Genomic DNA, 14,403 nt, shown 5'->3' with positions numbered 1-14,403 from the left:
GGACTAGTGAGGCTCCAGCAACTGCCTAGAAACCAGGCACCTGTATCAGGACTAACAGCCCCATCAGTGCGGTGCACTTTCAAGAGATGAGCGTGTTGCTCTGTTCTTTTGGGTGATGGGACAGTTGGCAGACCGGGAACATTGAGTTCATAGCAACTGCTGATTCCAAATCATTGCAATCCAAATATTGATACCATTACTGTAGTTTTGAAGAATAATTCATTTTCTGTAGTCTAAAAATACTACAGGCAATGCTGTGTAGCATATAGTCACTATAGTACTGCTTGGGGTCCGAACTTTGGCTCAAAAGGTCATTGCCATTTTTCACTAATTATCTTAATTGTTTGTGCAGTACATTTTTCTTGTCTGTGTTTAAGTTCTTTTCTTTCATAAAACTAAACCACTGTATTGACTGGACATTGATTTTACTAGATATTATTGCTGTGTAAACTAATGCCTAGCCCAGATTGCCTACTTGAAGAAGTTGTGGACTGCACTGCCTCACTACCATGAAAGAACCATGGCATAGATTGAGAACTTTGTTACAGTTCATAATTTGAAAACAACTAAGTGCCAGGGCTCTTGTCAGGAAGCCATTGCAGCTTGCACCACACATTGCCCCTGCTATGCCGCCAATGATAGTAACAACAAAACCACTAACCATCACACTCCTACAAGTGTGACATTTCGGACTATGTCAAGCCCCCAAAGCTATAACAAAGGATTGAGCAGCAGGTAATAGTCATTTGTTATTTATATTGAATTAATAATTAACTGTTGTTGTGGCCATCTCTAGATTTTTCAGACAGTGCCACATTGTGGCAGACTTTGGCAAGCACAGGTGTTGATAATTAAGTGCCGAGCACCAGAAACCACCGGCTCAAATTAAGCACTGATTGGTTAACCGGTTTGCAGTCCAATGGTCATGTGACTTTGAGACACCATTGGTAAAAAACTCCAATTGATAGAATTAGAGCCTGCAAACCTCTGAATATGCTTGGGCACCAAGAACCAGTTTGTGACATTAGCCAACTGAGACTCATCTTATGCTGTGGCTTTTACCAATCACCTTTAACGTTTTTAACAATTGCTTTTCAACTTTCATAATGTGGTTAAATTCCCCTCCTGACCCTCAGCAGGGCAAATGTTCTATAACCCCTCCAAAGTGTTGGTGTCTTCACTTGCACATTCAGTAATTTATTGTGTTTATGATCCCTTTTTCTTTTCGATTTTCTGGAAAATTCTCCCTAAAATAATGGTCTCTCTAGCTTTTTATCTATTTGTAGTTTACGCCAATTCTCACAGTCTTAATAATTGTTGACTGCATACAAGGGATTGCGATCTCGTTGGCCGTGGTGGTAAAAAAGAGAAAGATCCTAAATAGATGAACAATCCAATGGCATAAAAAGATGTATAAATTAAAAGCCCATTTAGAAATGATAACATAAGAATTAATTACACATTTTTAAAACATGATTCATACTTACCACTCTTCTTTGCAGTATGACAGTGCTTGAGATCGTCACAGGTGCGAGCTGGATGTTTCTTGGAGCCATCAGGGCTGCGCATTGTTTCAATCTGACTGCTTAGGGATTTTAGAGTTGCATGTACTCCAGGGTCTGTTTTGTTACTATCTTGTCCAGCCTCATCTTCTGTAAACTCTGGAAGCGGTTCTGGCATAGTGTCATCATAGTTACTAATGAAGTCATCAATAGCAGCTGTAAGAAGACCAGGGGGGCCGGGGGGACCAGGCGGTCCAGCTTCTCCAGGAGGACCCTGTTTAGATGAATGTATTTCAATTACACTACTATTGTGTGTAGAAGCATAAAAGGAATAAAAATATTCCAAAATAATTACAGTTAATTTAACAGTTAAGTGAATCTTATTGGTTTATTATCTCACTAGTTTGAGTCTCAAAAAGCAATGCGAGGCAGCTTTCACCATTACCATTTATGGTGCAACATTTTTGGGAAATTGTTTAGGGAACCTTAAGGTTTCTCTTAAAGTGCTGGCTGAAGGAATCTATCTAGCCAGAGGGGTGTCAAGCAAATTGCCATTCAATTCTCTTGAGGCTATTAATTTTTTTTCACTTCAAAAACCTTTATTAAGTTTTGCAAGAAGTAATACGAAGCAATACAAAATGAGCAACAAAAATGTATGTAGATCAGGGTTATCATGAATATATTTAAGGCGTAGGAGTTGTAACATTGCTGTCATAAGCAGAAAGTGCAGGCTGCCTTGCTAGAAGGACAACCTGATGTAATTTAAGTAGGTAATGAAATAAGTAATTAATCAATAAATAATAATAATAATGAAAGATAAAAATCAAGAACACCAACTTAATCAGGAAAGAATCAAATGTAAGAATCTTGAGCAAACAATGTGTCGGACACGCAAATGTCACTAGATCTACCATTATGTGCTGCCCAAGATCAACTCTTCTGGAATAAAGGTGGAGGTTATTCATGGGGACTTAGAGTTAGCTATAACAGTGTCTAGTGTGGACCAAATAGATCTTGATTCTGCCTTCCAGGGGGAGGTCTAGAGGGATATTTTGTTGCCCCCGATAAATGAAATCCATTTCTTTTAAACTTCCAGTTTATTCACAGTATATGTATAGTGTAATAGTATAGTCCTATTCTACCAGCATGGGAAAATGCAGGATATACCTAAAAAAACTGGTCTACCTTTGACTTTCCTGGACACAGCAACAGCATTTGTAATGGGTACAAAACCTTTGTATGTATTGATTGATGGATGAATGACTGCTGGCTCTAAGCATGCCGAAAGTATTTAAGCATAAATTAGTTCTGGTATAAAGTATGCATCTACCGGGAAAATAAAATACTTCAAATCCTTTCTCATTTTAAATTATGAGAGGGAACACACAAAATAGGTCACATTAAACATGAGAGAGGATTTTTATATTGACTTAAAATGTAGTATGAATGTCATTGGATTGAATGGTCATACATTGTGGACCAAAATTATCACTACATAATTTTAAAACATTTTAATGAAACAAATGCATTAGAAGTGCATGCCAATTATAATAATTTCCCTCAAACACAGTTGTGGTCAGACCAAGACTGGAGAATGGCAGGTGAGTCACGGGCATTAACATAGAAGTAAAAACACTGCCATGGTGATGCCCCTGAATGGCCCCCGAGTGGAATCCATGCATAGTCGTGGGCATGGAAATGCAGGTTTATCCAAGGATCAAGGAGAACTGCAGAGTTAATACATATGATCCACCTAAAGCGGAGTGCCAGGGAAAGTGTCAAAGATACTGTGCACTCATTGAAAATCAGCCTCCATCCAATTCCAACATGCTAGATGGTTTGTAGCATTGACGAAATAGAAATGAGAGTTTGGTCATCTGGAAAGGAGTATTGCAGCTACTGGGTCTTCCTTGTACTTGTTGACTAGAAGCCAGAAATGTAATAAAGGGAAGCTTTAGACTTCATCCTTCCTCCATTTTTCAAACAGGGGCCCAAGTGTTGTTAAGTAAGACTTTGGTATAATTTACAATCTAGTAGTTTAATACTAGCGTGTTTTCTCTCACCTCAGGTCCTGCTTCTCCCACAGTTCCTCGTATACCAGGGGGTCCGATTGGACCATTCGGGCCTGAATTACCTTCTCTTCCTGGGGGTCCAACTGGACCTGGAGGACCCTGAGTAAAACAAAAAGTAAATTACTATAAAGTTTTATATTTCTTGCTGTTACACTCAAGTCCAAAAATGTTGTTTATGTTCCAACTTAAAGAGAATTGTGTACATCATTAACCTTGTTTAATCAATAATGTTACTTTTTGAAAATGTAATTCCCAAATCTGTTCAGACAGTAACCCATTGATACAAACTCCTAAAATATAGTTCAAAACTTTAAAAATAGAAATTACTTATCTATAACAGTGCCAAATTTCAAGTCTAATTATTTTTAAATTGGTGTTCGCATTATTTTTCCATTATTTCCTAAAGTATGTTTTAATTAATAACTAAGTTAGTAAAAAAAACTCATAACAGATTTTAGATGTTTGGACTTAGAATTCCATTTTGATCAAAGAATTCTGTAAAACCTTCATTACCGAAAAATTCAAATGTATAAATTTACCTTGTCTTTAATTTGATAACGTTATACCTATTTGTAGGCCTGGGCGGTAAAATCCCTTCCGCTCGCGGAATTTGCGGAATTTGGGTAATTTGGGTAATTTCGTGTTCCGCGGAGAACGCGAAATTGATCAAAAATCTGCATTCCGCGACTTCTCAAAATTTTTGGCTTGTTCGCGTTCTCAATATGCGTGTTCGCGAGATATTTCACCCCGAGCACGCAAACAGCGATCGCGAACAGGAAAAAGGATCGCGAAAAAGTAATTCCGCGTGTTCGCGGAATTTCTGCATGTTTGCGCAGATTTTTTACCGTTTCGCGGAGATTTGCGTAACGCGATTACGCAAATTCCGCCCACCCCTACCTATTTGCCCAACATTCTTGTGAACAAAACTGAATATTGGGCCAAAAGTGTGGATTGGAATGTCTACTATTCAAGAAAAAAACTGAGAGGACCTTAAGAGACATTGGTCATGAATTCTATATGTTATGGTTGCTGATATTTAGAAATTGTCATTGATACTATTTAAACGCTGAACCTATTTTGGAAAGATATATGCTGACTGCCTATTGGCAGCTAGCCATTAAAACAAAGCAATCATTACTGCAACAAAAATATAAAAACATAGAGTAGCATTTTTGTAAACATGCATCACAACACTTCGTACCAAGTTGCAGGGATGTGGTTGCAGATACTGTAGTTTTATAATAATTGTTATTTTCAGATTTACAATATTGTGCAGAATTGTGTATTTTTTTAAAGCAAGTAAAAATAGTACAGAGTAATATAAAATTGAATAATTAGTTCATGTCCTCTGCTATTCGACATAACCATTCCTGATGTTGTACTTTCGCGTCTTTTTTAATCAGGTATTCAAAGACAATCCTTATTTGAGGGAAAACCTGTTGTCAAACAGGCAGTTGTTAATTTCTTTCCTTTTTTATACATTGCAATTTATTTTAATGATTGTTTGTTTTTCTGCTGAATTTTTGTTTTGTCAGTTTAACACAAAGGGTTTTTATAGTTGTAATAATATCAGATTTTTTTTTTGTACTGTATGTTTCTCTTATCAGTTTCACTCAAAGTGTTTTTCTTCTTGTAACAATATCAGATTTTCTAATATACTGCGTTGAAAGGTATTTTTTACTTTTTACAATATCAAAAAGATTTTGGCAAAGCTTGAACATCCTAGGTGGTTGTAGGGACCTGTGAAAAATAATTCATGTAATATATGCGCACAGAGAATATGGCTCAACAGCATTCAGCACAAACAAAGCAACACTCAGCATGATGCCATTTGATGAGATCAGCTTCACACCAACTAAATTTGAATTGTGATTCAATCTTTAGAATGCAAGCACAGAGCACTTAAGGTTTAAACGCATATAATTGGGAATAGAGAAGCTTCTATTCCACATAGGTAATTTCTTTATTTTTTTTAAAAAAATGTACTCACTCTTGGACCGAATGGTCCAGGAATACCAGCACTGCCTTGTTCACCATTAGGGCCCTAGGGATAAAAACAATGTTATTTAATTGACTTTCAAATCAGAGAGAAATGACATCACCAACATTTTACATCAACAATACGGATAAGGACACTCTAATTTGGTATGGACACATAGGTAGCACTTTTAGATATTCAAAGCTAATTAGTAAATACCTCAGGGACTGATCGACACAAAAGAAGTAAATACAAACATTGTAAATTCTGAGGTTAACATATTCTCCACCAAGTACACCCCAGATATGCATTAAAAGTCATACATGTCAAGTGTACCATTAATACCCATTCAGGAGTCAGGTTCTAGTTGTAGACTGTAATGCAAACCTTTTCCCTTCCTCTCCTCCTTTTGTGGTTGGTTATACATTTTTACTAATACCCTGCGCTTGAGCCTTGCATTGTTAGCCGCGTGGGCCTGGTCCATTAAAAGGATCAACTTTAGTGCTTTCTTGAATTAATTTAGTATTGGTAGTCACAGTACAGGGAATTACATAGCAGAGGGAGGACTTTCCTACTTGATTCTTGTAAGTAAATTGTGTAGACAACCTGCTTTTTCTGTGTGGTCATCCCAGATTTTTTCATCGTTTCCCTGTACCCTATGTATGCTGACTTTAGAACTCTGGGAACGTTACCAATGCTAGTCAGGATTAACACCTGGCCAACCCCTCTAAATACAGTTTAATTGGCTTATTACTGATTGGCAAACTTATACGCCCCTAGCTTATTGTGTAGAAAATACACCCAGGCCCTGGAAGTTAAATGCCTTGCGAGGACTGAAGTGCCTATTGTGCCCTCCACTACAGTGGTGGTGCAAAACATGACTACAGGCCTGCCTTGCGTAGCCTGACTGCTGCAGTGTGACCTGCCAAAAATAACCATTTTATAAGTCATCCTTATGTAATCCTTGTAGCGCACAAGTCAGGGTGCATGATATTTAAAGGTGGGACAGGTAGAATAATAATATTACTATGTTCCTACAGTCACAAGGCCCAAAAAGCTTTTACTATGGCAGTCCTAGCTTACCTATGTAGAAAAACCAGTGTGCAGACTAAAATACTAATACTAATGACTCAGAAAAGGAACCAGCAAGAAAAATAACTATATTAGGTATTAAAAGTCCATTTAATTGGTGAAGTTGGATTTTTTATAAATATTAAGGAAAAGTAACTGTAAGAAACCTACCTTTCTTTGCCTGAACTTTCTGGAGGCTAATGTGTATTAATTCTCCAACAACTCCCAGCCTGTGCTCAGCCCAGGAAGAGGTATGAAAGAATTATGAAACTGCTCCCAGAAGCACTCAATGGGCTAATCTCAATGGGCAGAAATTACTCCCCTGAGCATGATTTAATTGAGGCCCATTAGTACATGATTTTTACAACTTTTAATTGTATTTTCATTATTATTGCAGTGAATCTTGTATTTTTATCATGTACTTAATTTATTCATTGTATACTTATATTGTGGTTATAATCAGTCGCGCTATAATGTACTTTTTATGGCTCTTCTGAGTCAAAGTAACATTATTTGATAATGACTCCTCTGAGCTCATTAGACTCTGCAGGGTGGAGGTTGTTGGCATTCTGGTGACACCACAATATCAAATGATGTGTGATAGGTCTGTTGAGTCACATGCAACACTTTGCAGCTCTTGAAAGGGTGAGAACATGATGCCAGAACAATTCTTGTGTATCCTCTCTCGTTGCTGAAGGATGCAGCTTTTGTACTACTAAGCATCTGTCTCTGGGTTTGTTGTGGACACAGTGGCTTCTTCAATCTGTATGTTAGTATTAGATGTGGGAAGACAAACGTTATTACCATAGTAAACTCCATTACACACCCACAACCCTTAGAGCCCATGTTTAGTGTGGCCGAAGACTTTAACCATCGTGAAAATGCCCTTACACATGGCTTTTGAGCCTGTTTTCCCTTAGGCAAACAGAAAATACTGAAAAGTGGGCAGGGTTGCCCCTGGGAATGTATATGCCATTGGTTAGTGAGTGCACAGAAGTCACCAATACCCACTAGCATGAACCACGCATAAATGTAGCACCTCCAGGCACCCGCTTCAGAACACTTCTTGACCTGTGGAAGAATGAAAGAGGACTGCACCTGCTGTTTGTGATCTGAGATGAGCCCTGACAGATTGGACCTGCTTCCCCTTGTACTCAGGAAATAGAGGTATACTCCAAGACCTCCTGTGTGCGTACAGGGACAAGAAGGCTTTTTCCCTGGAGTATCCAGCTGAAACTGCACCTGGAGGGGACCTTGCTTGTGGCCTCTGCTGGAGTAGGTTCTGGCTTCTAAGTGCTGTCCCTTAGGTCATGGAAGCTTTTGAAGTGACCCAGAGAAGATTCTCCAGAAACCCTGAAATGTTAGGACTAAAAAAGAAGACTAAGGGCCTGATTTATATGTTGATGGAAAGGATACTCTGTCGCAAGGTTGACAGAGTACCCCTTCTTCCAACCTTAAGGTTCATCCACCTCATTTAGAGTCAGGCAGACATTCAGTGCGCAGACAGTGGGGACTACTCTGTCTCCATCACCTACACACACCTCTGATGCCCCGACAGAGTAGCCGTTGGAGGTTTGGCGATGTATCTGCCCACCCTATTTAGAGTGGACAGTGTAGCTGTAGACGGGGGAAACGCGGATTATGTATCATGAAATATTGTTAGCTAATCCCAAAATAATTAAATGATATCAGGAAGTTATGATCTATTGGTATTTATTTGATCATCATCTTCAAATTGAAAGTATTAGGCTACTGTAGGTGTTTAGTGTTACTAGCTTTTTGGAAACATTTGAAAAACATTTCTATCAAGTTAAAGATACAATAAAATGAGCAAATACTAGCATGAGAATCCCATATTTCAACTGTTAATTCGTTATTTTATTTTGAGATTTGCAACTGCTACACTTGCTGAAATGTGGAATCTGGTGTGGGTCTGAGTAAATTGCAAACAACATAAAATGCAGCTACAGAAAGCATATATAAAATGTAGAACTTCACTTTTCTTCGCTGAAATGAGAAGTCCAATGCAAAAAAAGTTGAATGACCCACTCCTACCACTCAGTCATCCTACCAGCTTATATATCCCACATATTCTTTGTAACCATATTCTGACTTTAGTCTTGCTCTAACGTTTCATGTGATGACACCCTGGATGCATAGGATTCCATTAAGATCATCAGTGTAGCGAAGGAGGTTCACTAGTAGCCATCATTCTACAACTACAGCCTCGGGGGAGCATCCCTGAAATCCACTTACTGTTTCAAATGCCCTAACCCTAATTCCGGAAACATGTCACACCATGTATATTAAATATTTCGTTTTGCTCTTCAGAGAGAAGATTGTGGAAATCATCTTGATGAAGACCAGTTTTGTAAAATACTTAACTAACTGTGAATGCTATTGTTTGTCAAACAGGGTTGTTCATTGTTAGCAATAAGGAAAATACTTACAGGTGGGCCCGGAAGACCTTGTAGTCCAGTGAAACCTCGGTGTCCCTTTTGACCTCGTTCACCTCGCTCACCATTGTCTCCCTTGTCACCACGAGGGCCTTGTGGTCCCTACATATATAACAAAAATAAATAACTCTGCATTCATGACATCATCACCTATTACATATATTTTAGGCTAACCAATATCAAACTACCACAAGACGACATGATAAATGACGTTATTTGACTGCAGGTTTCCAAAGTTTAGCACAAAATGTCTAGGTTCACCTCAGCCTCCCTACCCTTACCCAATTAATGTTATTTTGTGTGCGATCGTACCTCATTAAAGTGAATTTGGAGTTTAGCAGTTACACTGTATTACTGAGACTAGTTGGAATGCAGAAATGCTATGTGTGAAATGTGTTAATCTCTATCACACCACAGTGTTGATATACATTGGTAAGAAGTACAGAGTTAGAAAAGTAAAACAAATTCAACTTATGGCAAATATCTGGAGGTTTCATACTTTATTAAACACTTTATTGCTGCTAGATCCATTAATGTTGCAGATATGAGCCCTCTGTCACTGACATGCCAAAGGCTTTAATCACCGACTAGCTAACTCCAATGCATCCTATCATCGAATTGGACTGTGCTTAGTAAGGAACAGGACAGGGAGAGGTTGGATTCCTCAACTTCACAAAGATAGCAGTGATGTATATCTGCCACAAAACCTAAGATCAGTCTATAGATGTGAAAGAGAGTAATTATAGTATACTAGTTGCTAGACTAGACTGAAACTTGTTGCCAGAGATTGCTTATAGAGAGATAGTAATGGACCATTGTTCATAAAATGAATACGATTTGTAGGAGCAAACCAAATAGTAAATGTGGTACAATATTAATTAGTAAAGATAGGTCCCTTAAATATGGGATAAAAGCTAATTACATCTATCATACTGGTGTCATTGACTGGATTTCACCATCATATTAATGCCAATTATCTTAGTAATTTCAGCTGTGAAGTGTTAATATCTGTATGCATAAACAAATATGTATAAAAAAGAAAATCATCTGGATTAGAAATCGGTCCAATAGGTATGAGATAGTCCAAAAGTTTTTTCTTAATATACAAATGTGTTCATGAATACATACATTAAAACTTCACAGCTGAAATTGCCAGGACAACTGACATTGATATGCTGGTGAAATCTAGTAAATGCCACACGTATGATAGATATAGTTTCCCCATACTTTTGGGCCTATAACAATAAACATTATTGTACCAACATTTACTGTTTAGTGTGCTCCCAACATGCCCTATTCAAAGATTGTATTCCTAGTAAGGTCAAGGTGACCCCCACCATCCTTTCATAGCTCCCACTATCACTCTAGTGGAGTGTCAGCAGGAGCCATGAAAGGATAGAGGGGGAAGTCTCTGCAGCCCTTGCCTGTCCATCTGCTTGGCTAAACTGAAGGGTGCAACAGTTTGGCATCGCAGAGGGAGTGCTGGGTAGTAAAGTCTTTGTCCTCCCTCCTTCAATGGCTTTTGCTTGCTGTGATTGAGAGCTGCTGCACAACATACTTGCTGTCATATGCATCACCAAAAGCAACTGTTGTACAATAACACTGGGGGTAAGGAGACGAGACAGAGTGAAGCCACACGGGAATTTTAAAACACATGTGTCTTTTGTGAGTTCGCTTTTTCCTTTTTTCATTGGCTTAATCCAGTACAAGAAACTTACCGGAAAACCTCTCTTTCCAGCCCGACCTAATGGACCCATTGGACCACGAGAGCCCTAAAACAAAAGATATGGAAGATCATGTTAGATAATGTAATATGACAATGAGATAATATGTCAATATTGTATTGAAGCAAAAGCACTTACAGGGTCACCTCTTTGTCCAGCTTCGCCGGTAGCACCAATGGGTCCTGTAGTTCCTGGAGGGCCTTGAGAACCCGGAAGACCTGCAGGTCCAGGTTCACCACGATCTCCCTGAAAATAAACATTGTTAAAGTCAGCCTCTTTTAACAACATTGGTATAATTGTGTGTGTTTATGACTATTCAGACCATTTTATGTGCTTTACTGCAGCTTCCTGAGACAAAAAATTAATAATACTTTTATTTTAACATTGTTCTTCATGCAATACTATTTTTAAGTTGAGTACAAATGTCATTATTTCCAAATATAACGGTACCCAATTTACCAACCTCAGGAAAAGGGAGGTTTATTTGTGACCTCATAGTACCCTCTGAACCATCTTGATAGCTTGAGAAAAATGTGAAAACATGTGATTCAATATATTAAAGTTCAACAGGTTCATGTAATTTAGTTCTATTGCTTGATGGTCTTATGTTTGATTATTTTTCTCAGTGGAAGCTATATTTAACAAAGCTATAGATCACTTGTAAACAAGGTAGTTGTGTAAACATATCCTCCACATCAGAGAAGTCACTTTTCTTGTTTATTACAGTACTTATTGGAAATATTTGCTTTTTAACATGTACCACGCATGGCACACACAAATGTAAACATTGACTGGTTAATTGAATTCACTGAGCGATTAAACTGAATTTTCTTTGGGACACATATAGGGAATAGAGAAATAAGTCTATAATGGCCCAATGGAGTAAGGTCAGTTGGAGGTTTGACCATGTGTCCTCCCACCGATTTAGAGAGGGTAGACACATGCCAGTTTTTACTGTCCTACACTGTCACTCAAAACCTTACAACAGGTACAGTGAAAACTGCAAAATGCTTCCTACCCTCGCCATAGGAGAAATCCCACTTTGGGTTTTTGTTTAGGAAAAAAGAAACATTGACATGTTTGCGGTGCCATTCTGTTAGGTTTACGGATCTGCCCATCAAACTTATAATGCACTGACAGAAACTGTTGTGATGGTGGTTCCTACCAATGATACAGATCCGTTGGGCTGACCAACATCTCAAACTCTGGCAGGCTTAGACTGTGTCAAGGTGACTTAGTGCTTTACTTTATATTGCCCTGGCATAACAAAAGCTCACCGCCAAAGTTAAAATCAGACCCAAAGTCAATATGTATTTGCCAAATTTACTCTTGCTTACCTAGTACACACACAATAGAATTCATGTGAGTTCACTTTTGATGTGCACAATCGGTCAGCAATACAGTAAGCTGGGAGCCCAATTCAAGCAATTAAATGTATACATTTTCTGTGCAGTAAGTATTTTCATTAATAGGTACTTTGAGTAATAATGAGTATGCAATAGCCCATCTTAAAAAGTAAACTGTTGGAAAGAAAAGTCACAGTGAAGAAATAACTATTGTCAAATGTAAATCTTTTCAAAACGTGACTGTGAATAGAGATTATGTCCTGCCTAACAGTACTCTGCTAACTATCCAGAGGAAAAGAGTTGCACTGGTATACAGTTTTATTTACAAACACCATACAAGTCCTGCTGATATGTACTATCATTTCCTCATGTTAGATCTTTGAGGCTAAAATATTCACTTGTCTTCATTTTAATTTCACCAAAATTACCATGAATGAAACCTATCCACTATCTCACATTTTCTTTCATGTGAAATGTTTCAGTCATGTCTTGAGTACCAGAAACAGACATCTTTCTATCCATTCCAGCATTTCTAATATGCTTATTTTGAAATTAAAGAATGTAAGAAAGTTAAGGAAAACTCTCAAATACAATACAATACAAAACATAGTTACCGTTCAGAGTTGGTATCATTCCAACAGCTTACTATAATTCAGAGGAGTCCAACATTTGACCTTGAGGGCCAAAATCGTGCTAAATATTCATGATGGCAAGTGGCAATGTAATTTCATGGATGTTCTGAAAACGTGTCATTACTCTACTTGTATGGACCAACAATAGACACCACTATTGTAATGAGATTCTTTCCAAGAATCAAACCTTAACAGTGTATACCAAATGGACGTCACGATAATTTCAGTTCTCTATCCATTAAACGTCTTGATAGACTATTTACTTTCCAGCTCAAAGTTGTCTAAAAGTAATGCAAATAATTGTGGTATTCAAACTTAAAACCAACTGTAAAATATGTGGTACCAGAATATTGTATCAACATTTACAGATTTACTTTATTTAATTCCACATAAATGTACCTTAACAATACATATATATCCTTAAGGTAAATAGATGAGGAGCTAAGAATAGCAAACCTATACCCACCTATAAGCACTTACCTTACTTATAATTTTGTCCTCAATAATGTTTACACAATATTCTGGTACCACAATATGTTTGATGTTATATAACAACCTTTGCATCAAGAGGGTGTTCCATAGATGCCCATAGGTGCTTCCATGTTACCACCCTAGGAGGTGTTTGATGCAAAGGCCTATCTGCTAAAGAAATTTGACACAGCTTTGTAGCAAAAACATATGCCTCCTTGAGACAAGTGCAAAGTTTGAATTTGTGCTGCACTGTACAGCACACAGCAGAGTGGGAAAAGTTTTAAAGTATGTCTGAGCATAATATTTTGCGAGTCTGTAAGACTACCTGTTCAATAAAATACCTATGCTAGATATCACGTACACAACTTTGTGTTAGGCAGCCTGGCCATGCACCAGTGAATGAGAAGAGAGCAGCTGAACCATATCTTAATAGATATTGGGCAGTGTTTGGGTAGTAAATCTGTTGGTCAGTAAGTAGGCAAAAGACAAATACACAAACCTGTAGTCCTGGAGCTCCATCCTTTCCAGGCGAACCATCATTCCCTGGAGGACCCTAGGAGTAGGAAGGAACATTGCTAAATTAGTTTGAATGCATAATGAAACATCTGCCTATTGAAACAATCGTTTTAATACTAATGTAGAAGAATCTAGAGAAGATAGATTCATAAAGAAATCCAATTCTAGGGGGTGTTTATTTTTGTGCATCTTACAGAGTTTTAAGTCCCTGCTTCCATTATTTTCCTCTGGAGGGTGTTGTAGTACCAGTGGTTGGTCACATGTGGTGCTGATCTTGCTCCACCGGTGAGCTGAAGTATTCTACTACTGTTGTGGGTCCCTTTTTGGCTGTAGTAACCTTTAAAGTGCAGTTTGATAATAGCAATGTTTTCTATCTTTTGTGGTTGAGCCCATGTGGCTCCCTTCCCGAAAGCTCTCCTTATTCCTTCCTAAACTTCTCCTACATGGTAGTAATGATGCCCCTATTTCCAGCCACTTCCCTCGTTCCTATCACATTTACTATTAAGGATCTGATTACGAATACGGCGGTCTTGGGACCACCGCACCATCGTTGCCATCTGACTGCCGCCTCCTCGGCAGTCTGAGCACCCGATTAGAGCAGTGCACTTGGACAGCCTCAAGACTGCGAGGTTCTA

At 38.2% G+C, this 14,403-nt stretch overlaps 1 protein-coding gene across 1 annotated transcript in view; it reads right to left on the bottom strand.

The window, feature by feature from the left end:
* Nucleotides 1-14,403, bottom strand: part of COL5A2 (collagen type V alpha 2 chain) — a 333,083-nt gene that overhangs the window by 25,685 nt on the left and 292,995 nt on the right. Inside the window, exons 45-51 of the mRNA XM_085647093.1 lie at nucleotides 13,752-13,805; nucleotides 10,942-11,049; nucleotides 10,798-10,851; nucleotides 9,074-9,181; nucleotides 5,565-5,618; nucleotides 3,566-3,673; nucleotides 1,488-1,776 (exon numbers count right to left, since the gene is read on the bottom strand). Of these exons, the coding sequence (XP_085503219.1) occupies nucleotides 1,488-1,776; nucleotides 3,566-3,673; nucleotides 5,565-5,618; nucleotides 9,074-9,181; nucleotides 10,798-10,851; nucleotides 10,942-11,049; nucleotides 13,752-13,805 (775 nt within the window). The remainder of the gene's footprint in view (nucleotides 1-1,487; nucleotides 1,777-3,565; nucleotides 3,674-5,564; nucleotides 5,619-9,073; nucleotides 9,182-10,797; nucleotides 10,852-10,941; nucleotides 11,050-13,751; nucleotides 13,806-14,403) is intronic.

This window comes from Triturus cristatus, chromosome 3_2 (assembly GCF_964204655.1).
Source record: "Triturus cristatus chromosome 3_2, aTriCri1.1, whole genome shotgun sequence".
Lineage (NCBI taxonomy): Eukaryota > Metazoa > Chordata > Amphibia > Caudata > Salamandridae > Triturus > Triturus cristatus.
The sequence above is the reverse complement of the archived record's forward strand: the minus strand, read 5'-3'. Positions and strand labels throughout refer to the sequence as shown.